General features: G+C 34.2%; 2 protein-coding genes across 2 annotated transcripts; both read right to left on the bottom strand.

Moving 5' to 3' along the window:
- Positions 1 to 873: 873 nt before the first annotated feature.
- Positions 874 to 4701, bottom strand: LOC110801082 (kinesin-like protein KIN-14U). The gene is made up of 10 exons (XM_022006402.2): positions 3824 to 4701; positions 3654 to 3737; positions 3406 to 3567; positions 3201 to 3307; positions 2918 to 3105; positions 2671 to 2835; positions 2325 to 2543; positions 2205 to 2242; positions 1923 to 2050; positions 874 to 1829 (listed from the first exon to the last, which is right to left on the bottom strand). The coding sequence occupies exons 1-10, from the start codon at positions 3984 to 3986 to the stop codon at positions 1233 to 1235; spliced, it is 1851 nt and encodes a 616-aa protein (XP_021862094.1). The 5' UTR covers positions 3987 to 4701; the 3' UTR covers positions 874 to 1232.
- Positions 4702 to 11424: 6723 nt separating this feature from the next.
- LOC110801083 (aldehyde oxidase GLOX-like) lies at positions 11425 to 13277 on the bottom strand. The gene is given in 2 exon segments (XM_022006403.2): positions 11425 to 12411; positions 12413 to 13277. Coding segments are annotated over 2 exon segments (1581 nt in total). The 5' UTR covers positions 13216 to 13277; the 3' UTR covers positions 11425 to 11633.
- Positions 13278 to 21458: the final 8181 nt, after the last annotated feature.

Here is a 21458-nt window from a genome sequence, read left to right as displayed (position 1 = left end):
AACAATTCATCAATAAACAACCACAATTCATGATCACAATCAAATTCAAGAAGTCACAATCACAACTTACAACTAACCAATTAATCACAACAAATTCAATGAATAACTAACCACTAACCAATCAATTAATCTCAACTGACAATTTCAAAAAATCACCGACAATTTCGCAAAACCCTAACCCTAATCAATTTCTCGAAAAAATTAAACTTTACAAGCAAAATAAATCAGCGACGAAGGGATTATTACCTTGAAGTGGATACTCCAACTTCAAAAATGGCCCTAGTTCGTCCACTGCACCAGAAACTGTAAATCGCCTCAAAGTTCCCCCCTTTTTGTCGCGAATTCACCCAAAGAACACCCACGAACTCGCCAAAACAGTGCGCAACAAATTTCGCTTAATTCTTGAAGATCTATCCATAATTTTGTCAGTTACAGTAGAATTGAGGAAGGTTGAAGAACGGGGGAGAGGAGAGAGAAAGAGGAAAAGTTGGGAAGGTTTTTTTTTTTTTTTGAATTTCTGTCACATTGGTTGCCTAAATCGCGCCAAATAAGAATTAAGGGCAAACTGGTAAAACACAACTAACGGCAAGCTAACGTCCGTTAAATCCATGTGCATTTAATGAACAATACGAAATTATAGGGGTACTCTATGAATTTTGAAACGCGCAGGGGTATTTGGTGCATTATTGCAAACTTCCGGGGCATTTCATGAAAAACCGTATTTTTTTACCAAAAACCATCGGTAAATGTCAGTGTATACGATATCATCCAAGATACAAAAACAATCAGTAATGCCACTTTATACAGTATAACCAGAAAAATTAAGGCATCAATTAACCTTAATTTAAATAATCCAAGATACACCCAAAAAAGTGTCAAAATCAGCATGACAAACTCTTATATAAATTTCAGTCAAAATTTTACACGTTTATGGCTATTTATAGTTACACACCTCACAAGACCATCAAAAACAACTCCGAACATACAAATTTATACCCTTTACTCCCTAAATCATACATCAAACGTAGGGCTACACATAAAAACAAGGTAGCCTTACAGTCTCAAACTTGAAAGCTTATAAATCAACCAACAAGTCCTGTAACAACACCAGAGAAACCATGACTTGCAGAGTTGCAGTCAGGAAAAATAATAACTTCTAGTAATTAAGGATCAGAGAGTGATCACTCTCAAAAATCGAAAACTACGCAAAATAAGCAAATACTTAAATTAGATCAGATTAGATTCGACATCCTTCTCCTGTGACGAGCCAATGCAGGTCTGCTGTTCACAACTGATGGTTTTACTGGTTTATTATGCGCTGCTAAGGAGGAAGATTTGGGTGAAGATACAGATTCAACATTGTTGCAGTTTTGAGTCTCAGTAGGGACATGTTGATATCTACTTCGGCTTCTTAGAACTGCTTTAAGACGAGGCTCAAGAAAACTCAAGGACTGTGAAGCTGAAAGTTGCATGGAGCTTCTTGTCCCAGACCTCAAAACTCTTGCTGCTAACTGATTTTGTCTTTCTGCAGCGCTGTGCCTCAGCCGACTGGTAGCAGTGGAGGTCATAAAGTGTGGCAATGACTTTCTCTTGCTAGGTTTTTCGGTATCTACAACTTCTTTGATGATATCAGTTTTGTTGCTTTCTGGGGTGTTGTTTTCTTCATCTTCTGCGTTGTTGTTATTGGCAGTTGAATAAACTCGGTTATTCTCACTGAGAAGGAATTCAGCCTTCTGCAACTGATCTCTAACCTTTTGATACTCTTCTTCAGCTTCTCTCATTTCATCTGAAAGCTCAGCTATTCTCTTTTGTCTTAATTTCTTTACTTCCTGAAATATGCAAAAACAAGAAATACTCTAAACATCAGTATGCATACAGAAAACATCAGTTGTATATATTGGTATGCAGAATTAAAGAAGTACCTGAGGCAGTTCGTGGTTTGAGTCTATACCTCTTGCCCTTTTGGCAAAACTCATAGAACAAACAGTCTCTCCTAGATCTTCTTCAACGGGGCTTACGTGCACAATCATTAAAACCTTTGATTCCTTTCCTGGGAGAAATACATATAACAGAAAACACAGGATAAGTTTGCATATACATAGTGACACTCCAAAAACCAAATGAATAGTCAGAAGTATTTGCAGTCATGATGACATTTTGATCTGTAACTATGCGTCTTTGCACAAAAGATATGCAAAACTTACCAAGCGAATCTCTCAGAATTTGGGTAAGTTTGCTGTTTCTGCAGAAATGAATGGCATCAGTTAAGCAAAAGCTGAAAAACACCATTTAGTTGATAAACTTGGAATGATCGATGATTATACCTGTAGGGAATATGAGTTCGTCTTCTTCTGAGTGAAGCAATAACATCACCAAGGGCAGAAAGTGAGAGGTTTATAGCCCTTCCTTCATCTAACGTTAGACCAGTAGCTCCGGTTTTCAGCAACCGTTCACTCCCTCCAAGATCAACCATCCACAACTTGCTAATTCTAGGTTGATCTTCTGGTGCCTCTCCATGATGAGTAATGTTGATCCTCATTAAGCTACACATACATAAAACTAAAACAGATAACGTAAATGCCTCACCAAACTAATCCAATGAAATTCACAACATGGCTTAATTCTTAAATAAACAGATTGATATATAGAACTAAGGCAAACAGAACCCACCAATGCGATCTGCTAGACACATCATTGACATTAGTGAATGAAGTTGCACGAGCTCGTCTTCCCTTAGTGTACCACCAAGTAGCCTTTGATATATCTGAGATAGGCACTTCTGTAAGACCTTCAATTTCAACTACTCCTTTTGCATCAACTTGAACGTTCAGGTTACTAAAATGCATCCAACAAAGTTCATCAGATTATGATTTATGAGAACAAGTTATAACGAGATTAGAATCATGTAGTTAATTACCATCGTGTTGTTACTGGTTCATATGCTCTACGATTTGGTTTTCGAACTAACAAGTCCTTTAAGGTGCCCATGTAAACTTCTAACATGCTCATAGAGAAACTGACACAAGCATTGGAATGCAAAGAGGCATAATGAAAGAGTTCTTTAAGAGCACGAGGAACGATGCCAGGTTGATCATTCATCCCTTCCTACAGATCAAAAACAATTGACTCATGAGTCCCTTTGCCAATAAGTGGGAATTGAAGACAACGAAAAAACCGATTTGGAAGATTTAAATCCTCACCATTGTAAAGGTCTTTCCAGTGCCAGTTTGACCATAAGCAAAAATACATACATTGTGCCCATCAAGTGCAGATCTGAGAATTGGTTCAACCTCAACAAATACATCTTCTACAGAATATCCACCAGTATTTGATCAAACTAAACAACCGAAAAACTTAACATTGACAGCGAAAACATACTAACTAATGGCATGTTATTATGCTAACCTTGTGTTGAACTTTGACAAAACACCTTATCAAACTCAAATTCTTTCTTGCTTCCAGCTGATTTTACAACAACTTTATCCAAATCAACCACAACAGGATCATCATTTTTTGGGATATTGCTCCATAATAATGGTCGCATTCGACAAAATACTCGAATGCTTCCTGATATGATCATAAGTACCAAGTTTCAGCATCAAAATAACACAATATCAACTCATTGTCAAACCATCATACTAAAATCATTATACCTTTAATGTCCAATATCTTATTTAACAACCCTCTTCGCTTTTCATCCAAATTCTTTTGCTTAGACCTTAATCCCATAATCTCTTCTGCATAATCATATCATTTCAACAGATTATTAATAAACAAAAAAGAGGAAAAACATAAATACAAAATTTAAACAAAATAAAGTTACCCTCTAAATTTGACAATAACAGACTGAGATCACTCTGTGTTTTCTCAGGGACCACATTTGTTGTATGAGTAGAAATGGTGGGATATTCCTGAATTGGAAAAATCCCATTTGTACCATCTGAACATTTCAAATAGATCTCTTCTTCAACACTGGAAATAAACATTTTCTCAAACCCCACCAAAAAAAGAGTTTATATTAAATCAAGCTCCGCCAAATATATATGGAATCGTTGCTAGTATAGTGTTCCGTCTTGCCAATAGATGAGTTACCTTATTCCCTGCTCTATTTGGAGTGAAAAGTAAGCAAAATCTATACTGTACTGTACTTCTGTTGTAACAGAAGAAAACAGAACAGAAGTTTCATCAGATAGGTGAGAGGCTGTAAAAGTGAATGCAGAGTACAGGGTGTAGAATCAATGCCGAAAGAACACTCATTCACGGAATAAATTCAAAAGTGGAAAGGGAATTTAACTACATGAAGTAGAACTGAAGCAACTCCTACCAATTTTTAATTTTTTTTTTTGGAGAAAACCCAGATTTTTTTTTCAAGATTAAGAAAAACCCAGAAATTATTTTGCAAATTCAAGAAGATAGAGGGTGAAGATTAATCAAAATGTTCATCTGGGAGTCAGTGATTTATCTTTTTGTTCAATGATTTGATGATCGCAGAAAATATTGTAATTTTATGAGGCTAAAGTTGTGTACTTTTGGTACAGTTTATGGGTAACCAATCAGTAAGCACTGACATAGAGGGATTATTAAAATAAAAATGGAAATTTTTAAAAAGAAAATTAGCCAAAAAATATTTAAAAATGTTAATAAATTAAAGAAATAAGGTGAGATTAGATCCAATGGATTAATTATTTTATGGTTGTAAAGCAGATATTCAGACAGGAGCGTAGTGGGTCTGAAATGAACAGATGAGAAGAGGGTAAAAGTGGAATTAAGGTTAGGAAAAAGTTGAAACATCTTTTTCTGTAGTAATCCATATAACTATAACTAATCTTGTTGCTTTATCTAACTAATAAAAACCCGACACGGGTTTGGCCGTTTGGATCAGCTGATAAGGGAGTTATTTCCGTTTTCATCCAAATTAAGTCTCGAACTTGGATGAATTAAAGCCTAAAATAGAATTTCGCATATGTGGCGAGCCGGTGAGGTTCGATACATGTTTGGATCAGCTGAAAAAGTGTTGTTTCAGTTTGACCAGAGTTTTCGAAAATAGATTAGTCGAAGCCTAAATAGAGCTTTGGATACTTGTTTCAGTATTAAAATTAGTTAAAGTTCTGTTGCAAGTTGAGTACTAGTATTCTTGTTGACTGCATGCAAATGGGAAATGACTATTTGTAATCACATGGACACTGCAGAATTTGAAGACTTTTGTGCTTTGTTTCGTAGTTGGGCTTGCATTTGCATTACTCACACGGGCACACACTCACCGAGTCACCGCCACACTCACACCACCATTGGCAGATGTGGTCTCAGGCCGGAGCGGGACGAACGACGGAACACTGCCTTCAAATTTTATACGGAAATTTTCAATGTATTTTTAGTTCCGGACTTCTATTCATTTCTTTAGTTAAATACTTAAATTGTTCAAGATTCATAACTGACAAATATTCATCTCCTTAGCAAAATCTAGGATGGTACATATATTATTGTGTTTGAAATGCTAACGCACTATATATCATGTCTTTATAATTCAATTATGGTACTTATTTAAATTGTTTAGTGGTTGGTGTGCGGTGGAGTAGTGCTGTATTAGCGTGGGAGCATCACTCGTCAATCGTCACCTTGGAAGATAGAATTACGTGGTCTAGGGTTAATTTCGTGGGACTCGTTTGAGAATTGAGATTGATGTCCTTCGGCTTTAAAATTTATTACAATTTTTTTACGGTGTACTCGGTGGCGCAATTTAGAAGGTGGACCACGATGCACATAGAGCAGGGTTCTGGTGCACTGTAAGAACACTAGTATATAAATGAAAGAACATCCGGTTAAGAGAAAAGAACATGAATTTTTTTTATTTAAGTTTTTAATAAATACTAAAATAATATATTTTTTATAACAAAAAAGTGAAATATTATATTGCATGTTCTTTTGCCGTAGTGTCATGTTCTTTTGCGTATGCACATATGTTCTTTTGGTGCACCATGCTCTATGTGCACCACAGTCAATAGTCCACGAATACTTGCTTGGATGAGCTTTTTGAGTTAGAGGATAGCATTGGATATCGAAAATTACTATTTTATCCCTTGCCTTCCCATTCACTCACACTTACCTTTTAAATTGCACTCTCACTCTCACCCCATAGTAGATCGAAGGCTTGTTTTTTTTTAATTGTTTTTTTCTTTCCCATTTTTTATTCTTGTTTATTTTAATTCCTACTACTCTTTAATTTCCTCTTGTTTTTTTTTTTCTTGTTTTTTTCTCTATTTTTTTATTTTTTCTCTTATGTATTTATGTTCCAATTTTCTTGCTCATCCTTTGATTTATTTTAGTTTTCTCTCTTTTTTTTTCCTCCTTTTTTTTTATCTCTTCAACCTTTTTTGCATTTTATTCTTGTTGAATTTGCTCCACTTTTTAATCTTCTTCTATTTTTTCCTTGATTTAGTTAGTTTTTTTTCTCTTTCTTGTTTTTTTAAGAAAGGTATTCTATATAATTTCAATTTTAGATGTGATTTAGTAGATATAAGTGAATGTTGTGTAATTTCTTGCACGAGACATGTCGTTTGAGTAATAATGAGATAACAAAGGTCCCAAATGATATTACTCGTAGTTTTATGGTAGGTAAAAGGTCTACACATCGGCATCGTATTTCTTAAGCATTTGGTTTATTTGTTTGAATTTATTAATCTACAAACTGTAAAAATTGGTTTCACAATTTTATTAATTAGATATATATTAGAAAAATATTAATATTGACTTATTTATTTGCACAAATATATTTAAAAATTATTTTTGAAAAATGTTGTTTAATTATTTTCATGATAGTATATACACACACAAGTATACCATATATACATGATTAAATATATTATTATCATTTTAACAATTACGGAGTAGTAATTTAAAATTAAACAATAGAATACGTCATGTCCTTTTTTGTAATTTGCATGCTCAAACAACTAACCGCTAACAGCTATTTACCAAACACTTTTATAAAAACTGCTAATTCAATCAGCTAGTCAAAACTGCTAATCCAATCAGTTAGTCAAAACTGCTAATCCAATCAGTTAGTCAAAACTGCTAATCCAATCCGCTACAGCTAACCGCTAACCGCTAATTGCCAAACAGGGCCAATATCACGTTACATGGTGGTTATTACATGCTTTACATTCTTTCAATCTTGTTCTTAGTGGTCAGACTTGTCGAGTACCGCATAATCACCGTTAGACGGTAAGTTGGACATTTGTAATCTTAGGTTTCAATTTGAGAATGGGGATTTGGGATCTTGTGAATCGGGTTGTCAAATCGAGTCATCTCATCGGTCACATGTCGTTTTTAAATGGTCCTTGTCACGTCGAAATCGAATATATATTACCGTATCAATGTTTAGATTTGGGTTGATTCGGATAGAATCAAATAACTTTGAATTTAGATGAAATCTTATCATATATTATATAGGGTTCAAGTCGGTTAGATTGGGGTAGTTTGAGTTCGGTTGGGACAATTCCGGCCAGGTTCGGTTTGACCTAGTTTAGGTTTAAAACGTTTTTGCATGTACTGGTTTGATTTGGTATGGGTCGAGCTTGGTTCGGGTCTTTGTATTCTGATACAATTAATTTGAGCGGTTTACTGCGCGTACATGTGATATCGATAAGTCTTAGATTCGGGTCAACTTTGGATCGATTAGTCTCAAGTTTAATTGGTCAAGTATGGAAGGGACGTTCCTTGGATTCGGGTCAATTGCTCGGTTCGAGTTTAAATCGGGTTAGCCTTGCTTCATTGCGTTTTATGGGTCGAGATCACGATAAATTTTGGATCACTTTATTATTTTAAGAGTTCTTGCTAAATAAAGATAATTCGTACTTTTGTTGCTTTATATATATATATATGTATATATATATATATACATATATGTATATATATATATATATATATATATATATATATATATATATATATATACACACACACACACGTATGAAATCTAATGGTTTCGGCCAATGAAAAATAAGATTTCTATTTTGTTTTTGAATTTTAAATTATCGAGTGTCACATAGATAATTAATTATGTGCCACATAGATATTTAAATTAATTAATTAATTACTAATATATACAACTCCATCCAAGAGAAACTTTTGTGTAAGACCGCATCACAAGAAAGACCGCCTTGTTGGCATCCATGTGGTGTGCGCGCTGCGTCATGCTAACGTCAGCGTGTGTATTAAAAAACGTTGGATTTTTTTCCGAATTTTTTTTCTAGGCTTCTAATTGGATTTCAATCTTAATATAATTGGATTTCAGGCTTAAAATTTTGTTTTCAATTTTATATTTTCAAAACAAATTCGATTTGTTTTTCGAATTTTCTTTTTCGAAAATTTATTTATTGTATTCGAAAATTAAAATTTTCACTTTTTTTTTGGGTACTAACTAAACTAGTGTGTAACATAACTAAAAGTAATAAAATCATAACTAATTGAAAAACAAAATAGTTAAGGTATAAAGACAAATAGTTAAACTTATGTGTCGAATATTTATTAATTGCATATGATGAATGACTAATAGGCAAAGCATCATGTGTCACATAAATCTCTCTATAAACGTCTTTTAATATATACCTAGTGTGTGGCCCGGGCGATGTCCTGGTTGCTACTTTGAATAATTAAAATTCGAGATTCTTTTTCAACTCAATATTTGACCAAAATGCATTTAGTCCATAAAAGTGAAAAGATTCATTGAGTTCATCAATTACACATGTACGTTACCGTCATTTATCATGCCAAATAATTTTTCAGTTAGATCATCTTACAATTCGTTTAATTTATTTTCTAATGGAACTACGTTCTCCAAATTAATAAGATATATGCATGGCACTTATGTAGTTGATGGCTTGATGCTTATGAGACTTATGATATATATCATGTTTAATTCATTGTTCTCCTAATATTTTAATTGCTATTTTTTATTCCAATATATGCCATAAAAAAAATAAAAGGTAACATAGAGATTTAGTTATTTTAGACTTCATGTTAACATGTGTTTATAAATTAATGTGCATGGATAAACAACAATTAATGGTTGGTTAAGATGGTAATGAGAGTTATTCTCCAAACGTGAGGTCTTGTGTTCGAACCTTTTTTGTATTGATTTTTGGTTGTCAATAACATCATATAACCTTGGTGAGTGGATGACATGGCGTAAATAGGAGAGTTCTACATGGCACATAAACTTTTTTCGCAACGCTTTTTAATATATTAGTATAGATACTAGTCTTATATGCACGCGATGCGTGCGAAATTAAAAAAAAAAAAAAAAACTTAAAATCTTATAGCTGTTTTTTTTTTTTTTTTTGATAATTTTTTTACAATTACCAAGGGTATAATGGACTATTCCAAGGGGTACACCAAAAGTGGTGTTACGAAAATAACCTCACTTCTTCCCTTCTATAATCTAGATATTTTAATCTTTTAGATAGAGGGACACTAAAAGTGTGATTACTAAAATGCCCTCAATTCTTCACTTGTAGAATACTAGTCTTATATGCACGCGATGCGTGCGAAATTTAAAAAAAAAACTTAAAATGTTATAGCCGTTTCTGTTTTTTATTATTATTATTTATTTTACAATTACCAAAGGTATAATGGACTATTCCAAGGAGGACACCAAAAAATGGTGTTACGAAAATAACCTCAGCTCCTCTCTTATATAATAGAGATAGATAATGCTATAATAATGTTACGAATTAAATAAGTATTACCCAAAAAGTATAGAAATATATGATTACATCTCTTTATTGGTCTATTTATAGAAAAACATAAGTAGCGTAAGCATTCATTTACCCTTGAATGATTTCATGATGGGGAGGAAAAATCATATGGTTAACTTTTGTTCTTTTCTTTTCTAGTGATGGGAAGGTTATATATGTCACTACACTTTCCACCAAGAATAAGTTGTATCCAATATTAAAAAAATGGTAAAAAAAATGGTAAAAGGGATGTAAAAAAAAGTAGCCAATATTCGCATTATAATTTAGATAAATATAACTACAACCTCTCTTATTGATGTAGAATCAAAGGAGCCATTTGAAGAAGCGGACACTTTAGTTTTCACAAATTCTTATTTACAATGGGTGTACAATAAATATTGTACACCAAAGTAAAAGTTAACTCAAAATGCTTAAAAGTTAAGCTTATATATATAAAAATTATGTATTTTTTAGTGATAAATTTTTTAATTTTAGTAAAACTTATTTCTTTAAAATGACAAATAATGTATAAAATTAATCATTTAACCCTTTAAAATGTTTATTTATCAACTTTTTTTATTACTAATATAAAAGTTAATCAAAACTAGGTTAAAGTTACAAAAAAATTGAGTAAAAGTTATCTTGGTGTACAATAAATTTATTGTACACCTAGTGCGCACAAGACCTTTTGTTTAGTTTTTGACTCTCTTGGCTTTAATTTATTTGCTTCCGGGAAAGAGTTTCTATGTTGTGTTACTTGGCTTACCGAATGTCATTAGTTACACTCTTGCCTTAACATCTGTTTTAATGTTTTAAAAGCCAATAAGCCCATGATATGGTGCAGTTTGTAAGTTGGGTCTTTTTAAGCCCAATAAGATTGTTATTTACTACTAGTATAAATAAATCGTGTCTAACCTAATTAGAGGTTAGAGAGTTGATACAAAAAAATATTATTCGTATGGATTATTTGTTTGAGTGTTAGGAGTAACATTCACCTTTAGTCTTATTTCAAGAGTGAATTAAGGTTATTGCTTGATTACTTAGATTAGGAGTATTCTAAGGGAATCAAAACTCTAGTCAAATAATCAGGAGTGAGAATTTGATTAGTTTTCTATTTACATATATCCACGTCACTTATTCTACCCCAAATTGTCTAGTATGTTAATGAGAGGCAGGGTACCGATCAGATAGAGTCCTTCACCTTACCTACCTAAAAAAGAAAAATGTAACTAGATCTTGATACTACATACATTTTGGTGTCACATTTACGCTTTCACTTGCCATATATACGATAAAATCTTAAAATCGACCACATTCTCTTACTGTAGCAAAACGAGGCGATCATATAATACACTTTTTTTGAGTCTTCTTCTTAATAGGTATGGTAATTAGTATAATTGAAAATGATGATGTATTCTCATTATAGAAGGCGATCATATACTCTTTTGGAGTCTTCTTTGATCTTATTAGTTTGGTAATTAGTATAGGGTGATGATAAAGGTCGCAAGTTGCGACAACATTTAGTTGTCACAATCTTACGTGTCGCAGTTTAATTGGTACATATAGGCGTCACTTAGGCTATGTGTCATCAGAATACTTTTACTATCAATTCAATATTTTTACTATGAAAATATGTAAATAAGGTAGACGATATAAATAAGGAAACAAATTAAAATATTAAGATTTTCCAACCTTTTTTTGAAACATGTATAATATATTATATAAGTTAAATATTTTAGTTTCCAATTTAAATCATGACACATAAGCATGTCATGTCATCATTGTGACACGGCTTAAAGGTCGCATGTTGCGACCTTTATCATTTTCGATTAGTATAAATTGAAAATGATAAACATTCTCATTATAGGAGGAAAAAATTGTTGACTCCTTCTATGATTGTCACTCCATCAATTGGACCCATTGTGCGACACTTGGTACCCCTTGATTCACTGCGAACATCATATAATAGCCTGGTGGAGCCACCATCCCATTGGGTGGAGCTACACAACTAACTTTGTAACCACCATTATCATTAGGAACCGAGGGCCTTACATTCAATTTGACTAGCCTTTGTCCTTGTGAGAAAGAATGTGTTGCAAATGGAGCATTTCCCAAATTTATCTCAATCATTCCCACTACGGAAAGGGGAACCGTTAATTCTACCTCAAACTTCTGGCCATATTTTATGCCTTTAGGCCACACTTTTATTTCCGGTCTTAAATTAGCCCGGTCTGAACTCAAATATTCTGGTGAAAACGCCTCAAGGCGTAACTCAGTTGGAAACTCTGCCTCGAAATTGTATAAATAATGTGGGTTACTACCCGCAAGTAGTATCCTCCCATCAGGTAATAAATTAGCTGTTGAATGGTACATTCGAGGAACCGTGCCCGGGTTCAACACCATAAACCTTAATCCAATCGGTTGATCAGGCCGGTAGAGGACTGGGTTCAAGGACGGGTTTGACGCCAAATCGAACCCTTGGGTCCCACTTTGTGCTCCGTTTATGATCACCACTTCACCACTAGGTAATATCACCATGTCACCCATAATCCTAGCAAAAGGCATTTCTTCCATCTCCCAAACCGAAGTTGCTACAATCCGACCACAACTACCATTCGCCGGAATAGTATTATCCATTTTAATGTAGGCTCCAAATCTGGCCCCACCACAAACCACAATCACCTTCTAACGCAAGCATCACCGAAGATCCGGCAGATGGGTAGTTCCTTGGGCCACCATCCAACGGTGGATATTTTTTCACGATTAAATTTTTATCATAATCATATAAAACAGATTTATTATTAGCAAAAATAAATAATTTTCCATTTGGTAGAAGATGAACATATGGGTATAAATTGTCACCTTGTCTATCCTCTACATCAGCAAGAAAGGGGAACGAAACGGCACCGTTTTCTCTTGGTGGGTAAAACTCAACTGAAAAAGCAACTTTACCGCCAACAATAATAATTTCACCATTGGGTAAAATTTGATTAGTGGAGTACCATCTCCCATGGGATAAAGCGACATCGTTTAGCTCCTCCCAATCACAGAACTCTGTCGTTTGACACGGTGTAAACTTGCGAATCTTCTTCCACCCGTCCATATCACCACCCGTTTGAAGAAGGGTCCCATCAGGAAGAAACTGTCCTGACGAGCACCACGTGTCAGTTTGTATGATCAACGGTCGGATGTTGTTGGTTACGGGGTTGAAGAGAGCGGAGTGAGCGTAACAATCATGCTTTAAGAAGGCGTCGTGAGGGTCTGTACGGCAGTGGTGTTTGGGGAGGAGGAGGCGGGTGGGGCCTATGTTGGTGCGGTCGAGGAGTACTACTGTGCCAAAATGGGTCACGCCGGTGTGCATGGAAGCGATGCCTACGTCCGCCACCAGAAGATCCCATGTGCCGGGGAGGTCGGCACGTGATAGAGATAGGGAAATGAAGAGAAAGAGGGAGAAAGTGTATGGGAAGGTGAAATTGATCATTCTGGAAGGATGAAACGGTGGAGTGGTCTAAAGCTAGAACAAGCTCTAGAGTAGTTTGTAATGGAGAATGATGGAATTAATAGGAAGAAGAAGAGACATATAATAACATGATGATGTGTGGAAACTTTCGTGGGATATAGTATAAAGTCCACGTAGTAGTATAAGTGTATAACTACAATTTGTAAACAGAAAAAAAATTAAATAAAACAACTACTACAAACGTACAATAGAGTAATAGAGTATTCCAAATTAAATATAGTCGTTTCATATGTATGTCTAATTTAAGTAGAAAGATAATACTCTCTCTGACTCTCTGTCATTTAATACTAGCACCGTTTAAATTTTTTATACTATTCACATAATTTACTTTAGCCCTATTTTATTTTTAGTATATGAAAATAAATGTTAGTATATACTCCCTCCGTCCCTTAATACTCGCACCGGTTTGACCGGTGTGGAGTTTAAGACATTTGAATTAACTTATTAATTTAATGGGTGTTAGTTGATAGTGGGTTATTTTTTAATATAGTTAGTGGGAAATGTGTAAGAGGTGGGGAGTGGTGAGTGGGGGTGTGAATTTTTAAATGATTTTTTTGTAGGGAATAGGGGTGTAGGTGGAGTTAGTAAGTAAGTGTGAGAAATAATATAATATTGGTGTAAATTTCCATTTATAGAAGCGGTGCAAGTATTAAGGGACGACCCGAAAAGGAAAGCGGTGCAAGTATTAAGGGACGGAGGGAGTATAATATATTGCTGGCTTTATCTTAATGTATATTTTCAAAATATTAATAGTTTTATAAGCTTTTATAATACGTAGTTAAAGATATTGGTGGTCAAAGTTGTGAATTGTTAAGCGTGTCCAATCAAAACGATGCGAGTATTAAGGGACAGATAGAGTACTAGATTTTGTGTGCACGGGGCATATCTCTACATTTTATTGTAAATGGGTAACTTTTAATTATGTTTTAGTTAACTTTTTTTTTTAATATATTATAAAGTAATTTTTTATGGATAAACTTTTTAAAAAGTTGTATATAATATAATATATTTATACATTATCAGTCTTTTATGTACGCCATGTGCGCGAAAGTAAATAAAAAACACTAAATTTTGAATTCCAAATTGATGGAGATTGTATCAAAAGAAATGTTGGTCTTCTTATTGATTTTGCATAATCATATATCCCTTAATTTTAGTAATGTATTTTCTTTTAATATGATTTGCAGCTTTATTTGTATTATACACCTTCATTATCTGCAGTTTCTTATATATTCTACCAATTTCCACCTTAAGTAATTTTTTCTAGTGTGTTTTGCAATTAAAGTCACTATATTTTACAATTAATAGGGACATTATAAAATATAGACTTATTTATAAGGGGATATCAAAAAATCATTTATCGTAATGACCTTAGAGAGTTCCATTTTAGAATATATGTGTAATTTTGAAGAGATGGTTTTAAAAAGAAATTTCTTATAATCTTATCACTAAGAATAAACTTTTACATTATTTTAAAGGTATTTTTTAAGCATTTTGGTATAACTTTACCTTCGTCTTAAAGTATTTATTGACACAAGGTGTAATTAATAGTTTGTGGAAAGATACAAGAGGATAAACAAACCTTGTTAATTGGATTGGATGATCAATTGATAATTTAGACAATCAACAACATTAATTTAGTGTTATCAATGAAAAAATGAATGCGTAAGAAAGGACATTAGTAATAGATTATGTAATATTATAATTATAATATTACATAATCTATTAATTAGGATAAGTTTATCTGGTGACTTGGGTAAGTCAATTTCAATCGATTTCAAGGGATGCGCATGGTATGGTTCTTTAATTAGGTTGATGATATTATTACTCATGAAAACGAGTTTTCTTACGTAACTGAGGATGATATTTTCTATTTAAGCTTAATTATATACTTAAATCATTGACTAATAACAGTTTTCGTATACAAATGATAATTGCTGGGTATGTTGTTTAACTTTGAATGTCAATTAAAGAAATTGATATTAATGGCTATGAATCTAATACACTTCGTCTTTTAATAGATTATGAACTCGAATTAAATTAATTGGATATATAATTTGGTAGTACATACGAAGTGCAAGTGCACAACGATACGATTAATGGCTATGTAAACATTGTTGGAAGTTCTAGTTGAGAAACCAAAATGTTAGAATAATGTCTTGAATCGTAAAGCCCTTTACTGCAACACCCCAATACGTACACTTTACGGTATCCGTTATTCTGGACTATGATTATCTATTTTGGGCCTATTTTCTGGGCTTTTTCGCATCTGTCTAGAGAGTACTATATAAACTCTCTAGGCCATAACTTAGTTATATTCTGTAATATGTTACTCCTCAAAAACAATAAAACTTTCCTCCCCTCTGCCTGTGGACGTAGTTAACACATTGTTAGTGAACCAAATTAAATCTATTCGTTCTTTATTTACGTTATTTAATCTTTCTTTGCATCCGTTATAACAAACTGGTATCAGAGTCGGATTTGTTCTAGGGTTTGAAATTTCGTTGAGAAAGATATCTGGTATTAATGTGAGATCGAGAAATTTTCCGGGAGTAATAGTTTCAGCTTATGGCGAATCAAGATGCGAGCCTTGTTGAAACAACAAGGGCTATGGGCGCCGCTTGCTAGGAAGTCGGAAGATCCAATCACTGAGATGGTCGTTCTGAAGGAGAAGGCACACTCGACGATTATGTTGTGTCTTGCTGATGATATCAGCACCGAGGTCGGGGAGAAGGAAACCGCGCAAGGTATGTGGGTTAAGCTCGAGGGTCTGTACATGACAAAGCCCTTAACCAATAAGTGGCTTCCGAAGCAACGTCTGTTCAGTCTGCGAATGCAGGAAGGTATGCCTCTCCGAGATCCCTTAGATCAATTAAACACAATTTTATTAGAACTAGTGTGTGGCCCGGGCGATGCCCCTATTGCTACATTGAATAGTTAAAATTTTAGATTTTTCTTGAGGTCAATATTTGACGAAATGCATGTATACCTTAAAGTGAAAAACATCAATTAAGTTTGTCAACTACACAGACACACTACGTCAATTATCATGCCAAGTAATTTTTCAATTAGATCATCTTACAATTGTATAATTTCTTTTCTAGTGAAACTAAGTGCTTCAAATTAATAACACCAAATTAGATATAAGCAGCCATGCAAGGTATTTCTATAGTTGATGCTTATGAGATTCATGACATCATGTTTCTTCATAGTTGTCCTAATTAGTTATTTTTATTTTTTTTCAAAATATTCCATAGAAAATAAAAAATCAAATAAAAATTTAGTTGGTTTAGACTTCATGTTAACATTTATTTATAAATTAATGTGAAGAAAGAAACCACAATTGGTGGTTGGTTAAGATGGTAATGAGAATTATCATTCAGACATGAGATCTAGAGTTCGAACCTCGTTGTATTGATTTTTGGTTATCCATGACATGACATACCACTTGGTGAGTGAATGATGTGGCGCAAAGGGAAGAGTAATACGTGACACATAGACGTTTTCCAAAATGCCTTTTAATATATTAGTATAGATAGATTGCGTAATATTGATGTTAAAATTGAAGATGAGGATGCTACTTTAATTATGTTAGTTTCTTTACCAATATTGCACGAAAATTTCGTGCAATCGTTTATTGTTGGTAGAGATACTATTTCTCTAGAGGAGGTTAGACCGTCCCTCTATACTAGAGAACTGCGCCATAGGGCAACTGGTACAGGTACATATAATCATGTTGTTGGGTTAGTAGCCTGTGGGAGTTATGGACATGTAAATTCGGGGAAGAAGAAATTCAAGAAACCAATTTCTAAGGGTCCTAAACCTAATTAATTATGATGTCTGTAATTACTGTAAGGAAAAGGGACACCGAAAATCTGGTTGTCCCAAGAAGAAGAGGCAACAGGATAAATCGGCAGGTACTGTTACGGTAGCTGGTATATATATATATTTGTATCCGAGTTTTAGTTTTTTTGTTTCACAGTTTTAGTTTCTAAGTTGTACTCCCTCCGTTTCGAAATAATAGGGACATTTTGACTTTTGACACTATTCACAAATTCAATTTGACTATCATTTGTGATTTATGGGTAAGAAAAAATATAGTCGTGTGAGGTCTTTTTTTTATTCATCTAGATATGTACTTTCGAAATATCAACTTTTCATAATTTTACGAATATAAAATTAGAGAGATTAATGTCCAAACATTTACATTAGCAAGCGTGAAAAGGTAAAGTGTCCCTATTATTTCGAAACTGAGGGAGTAGTTATGATTTCAAGAGTTTTAGTTAAGGTTCTTTGAGTTTTAGTTAGATTAATTCTAACTTACTTCTAACTTAGGAATAATGTGTATAGAAACTTTTGGCGTTTGGACTTGCTAGTTAAGAATAATTTTATTTTAGTTACAAATAAGGAAAATTTGCCAAATACAACCTAATAAACTTTTCTATTTGCCAATTACAACCTCAAATTTCTATTTTTGCCAATTACAACCTTAAACTTATACATCCATTTTAAATTACAACCCGAAATTATTTTCCGGCAAATATCACCGGAAGACGATGTCATAATGTTATTAAAAAAAATAGTTACATATTTTCTATTACAAAATTAAATCGATAAATAAGAATTAAAACAAAAAAAAATATCGAAAAAATAAATTTTTTTTGTACTTCATAATTTTTTTTAATAACGTTATGACATCATTTCCCGGTGATTTTTGCCGGAAAATGGTTTCGGGTTGTAATTTAAAATAGATGTACAAGTTTAAGGTTGTAATTAGCAAAATTAGAAATTTGAGGTTGTAATTGACAAATAGAGAACTTTATTAAGTTGTATTTGACAAATTTGCCTACAAATAAATAATTTTTAAGTTAAGACTAAAAAAACGAGTTAAAATTAAATTTCTGAGGTTTAGTTATGATTTTGAGTTTTATTTAAAATTATCTAAGTCATAAAAGATTGATAATAAAAATGAAACCTTGTGTTTATTTTAGGATTCTCTATTGTTCTTATTTTATTTTACTTCCTAAATTTGTACATATTCATTTTTAACTAGATAAATGTTCATTTTCAACTATTGTATATATAGTGCTAACGTTCAAGTTATCCCAAAAGAGACAAACAAATTCAAACATGTAGTACGTGTACAATATACACACGATTATTTCATATGATATTAATTCATACTCTTGATCATATTCATTATGAAGAAATATGATATTCATTTGTGATGTGCTTGTAATTTGCATATCTTTAAGAGGCAATGAGGATCTATTTTGTGTACATATTAGCATAGTTTAGTTGCATATAGTTGTATTTAGAGCTATTCCTACTCTATTGCCTTTCTTTGCTTAATTGTTTTCTATGGAGAGCTCCTCTCTTCCTATTTTTAGGCCAAACTAAAGTGACGCACTGAGAGATTGACCAAAAGAGAGATTGACCACACCAATTAATGGGGTTCGAGTTCAAGCTTTGCGGCATCCTTGTCATCCCATCTCATCACTATCATTGAAGGCTCTTACAAATAAAGATAAGTATGGGTGGAAAGCTTCCACCAAGTTGAGTCTATGCGTTTTCTATTACCCAAGGTCTTAATCACCATGGAATTTTACCAAACTAAGCCAAGACTGCTATGCGTTTTCTTCATCCACCAGAGATAGAACTGTGAGGGGGTCGAAAAAGCACGAGGCTAATGCGTGACCTCGTACCTCGTGGGTGTGACGCTTCTTTTTGTCAAATCAAGTGTAATTGGATTTCCTGTGAGTTTACACTCAATTGACTAGTAATATAGGAGTCGCCATTCAATTTTTAACGACAATGAGAAAAACTGACAAAACCCGGTTATCGTGACATAAAGGGAGTGCAATTATGTTTGACCACGACGGCCGTAGGTTCCCTTGTGATCCCTGGTGGTGGGGATCTCTCAACGTACACCCGCAGGGTAGAGATTGAGGGTTCGGGGGACTGTAACTACCGAGAGGAGTACTCGCTCTTCGATAACTCCAGAGGCAGGATATCCTTACTAGCTCAACATAAATAATTGAAGGGACATGCGTTAACTATTAAACTAATCTGAGTTGATTTTAATAATATGCAACATATAGTACTAGATCGAACGCGATTATCTGATTTAGATTGTTTTAAGGGACCTAGCATGATAATCCAATTTCCCAAAAATATCATATTTATTAAGCGTGATCGAACAATAAGATTTTAGTTAGTTTAACAGTTCATAAAAGGGCGAGGAAAGCAATTAAACCATGGAAAAGGGACACATTACGACGCACCCTTGAGAGGTGCGTCACGGTTCTCAGAAAACTAACCACTTTGACTTTGCTATTTCTCCTTTTATTTAACGAATCTCAAATTATGGGACAGGATACGTTCTGTTCGATTTATGGATCAGTTTTGCAGCGTGAGGCTTAGGCTTAGGGGTTTAGAGTCAATACTTAGAATATAATTGTGTGTTGTGTGTCCTCTTCACGTCGGCTTTAGGGGTCTATTTATAGGAAAGAGTGGCGTAAAAAGATAGATTTTCAGGAATTTGAATACGAAACGGATTAGGAAAAGAATTTGTCCCAGGTATTTTCGGCGCCCAGCTCTGGGCGTCAAAGATTTTGGCGCCCAGGGCTGGGCGTTGAAAATAGGGTCTGGCAGAATTCTTTGTCAGATTGGACTCTAGAGTACGGAGTTCATTAAGAGACTTAATCCGAGTTATTTGTTGCGTATCAATTTACGACGGAATGCGTCTGGGCCCTTTACGAACTCTAGGTTCGTTATGAGTTTAATTAACACGTTAACTCTTTTATCGAACTGCGATAGGAATAGAATTCCTTTTACAATTTCTATCTCTTTTAGGATTTATGTTGGAGTGCAACACCTAATTCTGACAGGTTTCTATCTTTTTATTCTTACTACTTTTAGCAACTAACCTTTACGGCAGTTACTATTTTTAGCAGGTTTCCATAAATAGCAGGCTCTGGGTGAAATGAAAAGGGGAATTGAGATTCGTTATTTTATAGGAGATGCGTTGTCAAGTGGAGATTTATGTTTTCATCATCGAACCTTCCCTTTCGGGAATGGGGACAAAAGTAGGTGTCTACAGTTAGCCCGCACTTTGACTGAGTCTTGGAATAAGACAATGGTCAAAGTACTAGACGGAGTGCGCCATACAAGCCATGGTGACCTGTTTTTGCGAGGGTCTCACGAGCCCCCGAGTGATAACATTTGACTTAAGGGTCATCACTTGGAGTGTCGACATATCCCTCACGTGTCATTGGGATTTGTCAACGGATAGTATAGAAACTTCCTCACTTTGTCATTGGAAGGATCTAAAGAAGTGTAAAAACTCCCTCACTTTGTCATTGGGAGTAGCTACAGATGTTTTCGAAATCAAAGCTATAAAGTGTAATTGGGCCTGGCAAAGCCCAACCACGAGGTAAAAATGTTTTTAAAGATTCTCATTTTCAAGGCTAGTTAAACGAGAAAACCCCCTTGTTTTTATGGGACGTAAAACGAAGGAAAATCCAGCACATCGCTCTTTTTTGGAAAAAACGGAAAACCAATCACATCGTTCTTTTTTGGAAAAAGGGAAAACCAATCCTTTAATTTTTGGAAAAAGGGAAAACCGATCCTTTAATTTTTGGAAAAAGGGAAAACCGATCCTTTAATTTTTGGAAAAAGGGGAAACCGATCCTTTAATTTTTGGAAAAGGGAAAATCGATCCTTTAATTTTTGGAAAAAAGGAAAACCGATCCTTTAATTTTTGGAAAAAGGGAAAACCGATCCTTTAATTTTTGGAAAAAGGGAAAACTGATCCTTTAATTTTTGGAAAAAGGGAAAACCGATCCTTTAATTTTTGGAAAAAGGGAAAACCGATCATTTAATTTTTGGAAAAAGGGAAAACTGAAAAAGTTATCGCTGCAGCGACTAAGGACCTACGCGGCTTATGACGTAGACCCCGCCGGCTAAAGATGGCGAGCCTGTCCGCTAAGGGTGGACGCCCAGTCGGAAAAAGTGGACGAATCTTGTTTTTGAAATTTGAAAATAAGGACCTACGCGGCTTGTGACGTAGACCCCGCCGGCTAAAGATGGCGAACCTGTCCGCTAAGGGTGGACACCCTGTCCGAAAAAGTGGACGAATCTTGTTTTTGAAATTTGAAAATAAGGACCTACGCGGCTTGTGACGTAGACCCCGCCGGCTAAAG

The sequence above is a fragment of the Spinacia oleracea genome, chromosome 4 (assembly GCF_020520425.1).
Source record: "Spinacia oleracea cultivar Varoflay chromosome 4, BTI_SOV_V1, whole genome shotgun sequence".
NCBI lineage: Eukaryota > Viridiplantae > Streptophyta > Magnoliopsida > Caryophyllales > Amaranthaceae > Spinacia > Spinacia oleracea.
This window is presented reverse-complemented; position numbering and strand designations above follow the sequence as displayed.

Coding starts and splice junctions, on each gene's coding strand:
- LOC110801082 (XM_022006402.2), bottom strand. CDS start 3,986: ATGTTTATTTCCAGTGTTGAAGAAGAGATCTATTTGAAATGTTCAGAT. Junction 2,836..2,917: donor GAACCAGTAACAACACGATG/GTAATTAACTAC, acceptor GATGCATTTTAG/TAACCTGAACGTTCAAGTTG. Junction 1,830..1,922: donor CAAACCACGAACTGCCTCAG/GTACTTCTTTAA, acceptor TGCATATTTCAG/GAAGTAAAGAAATTAAGACA.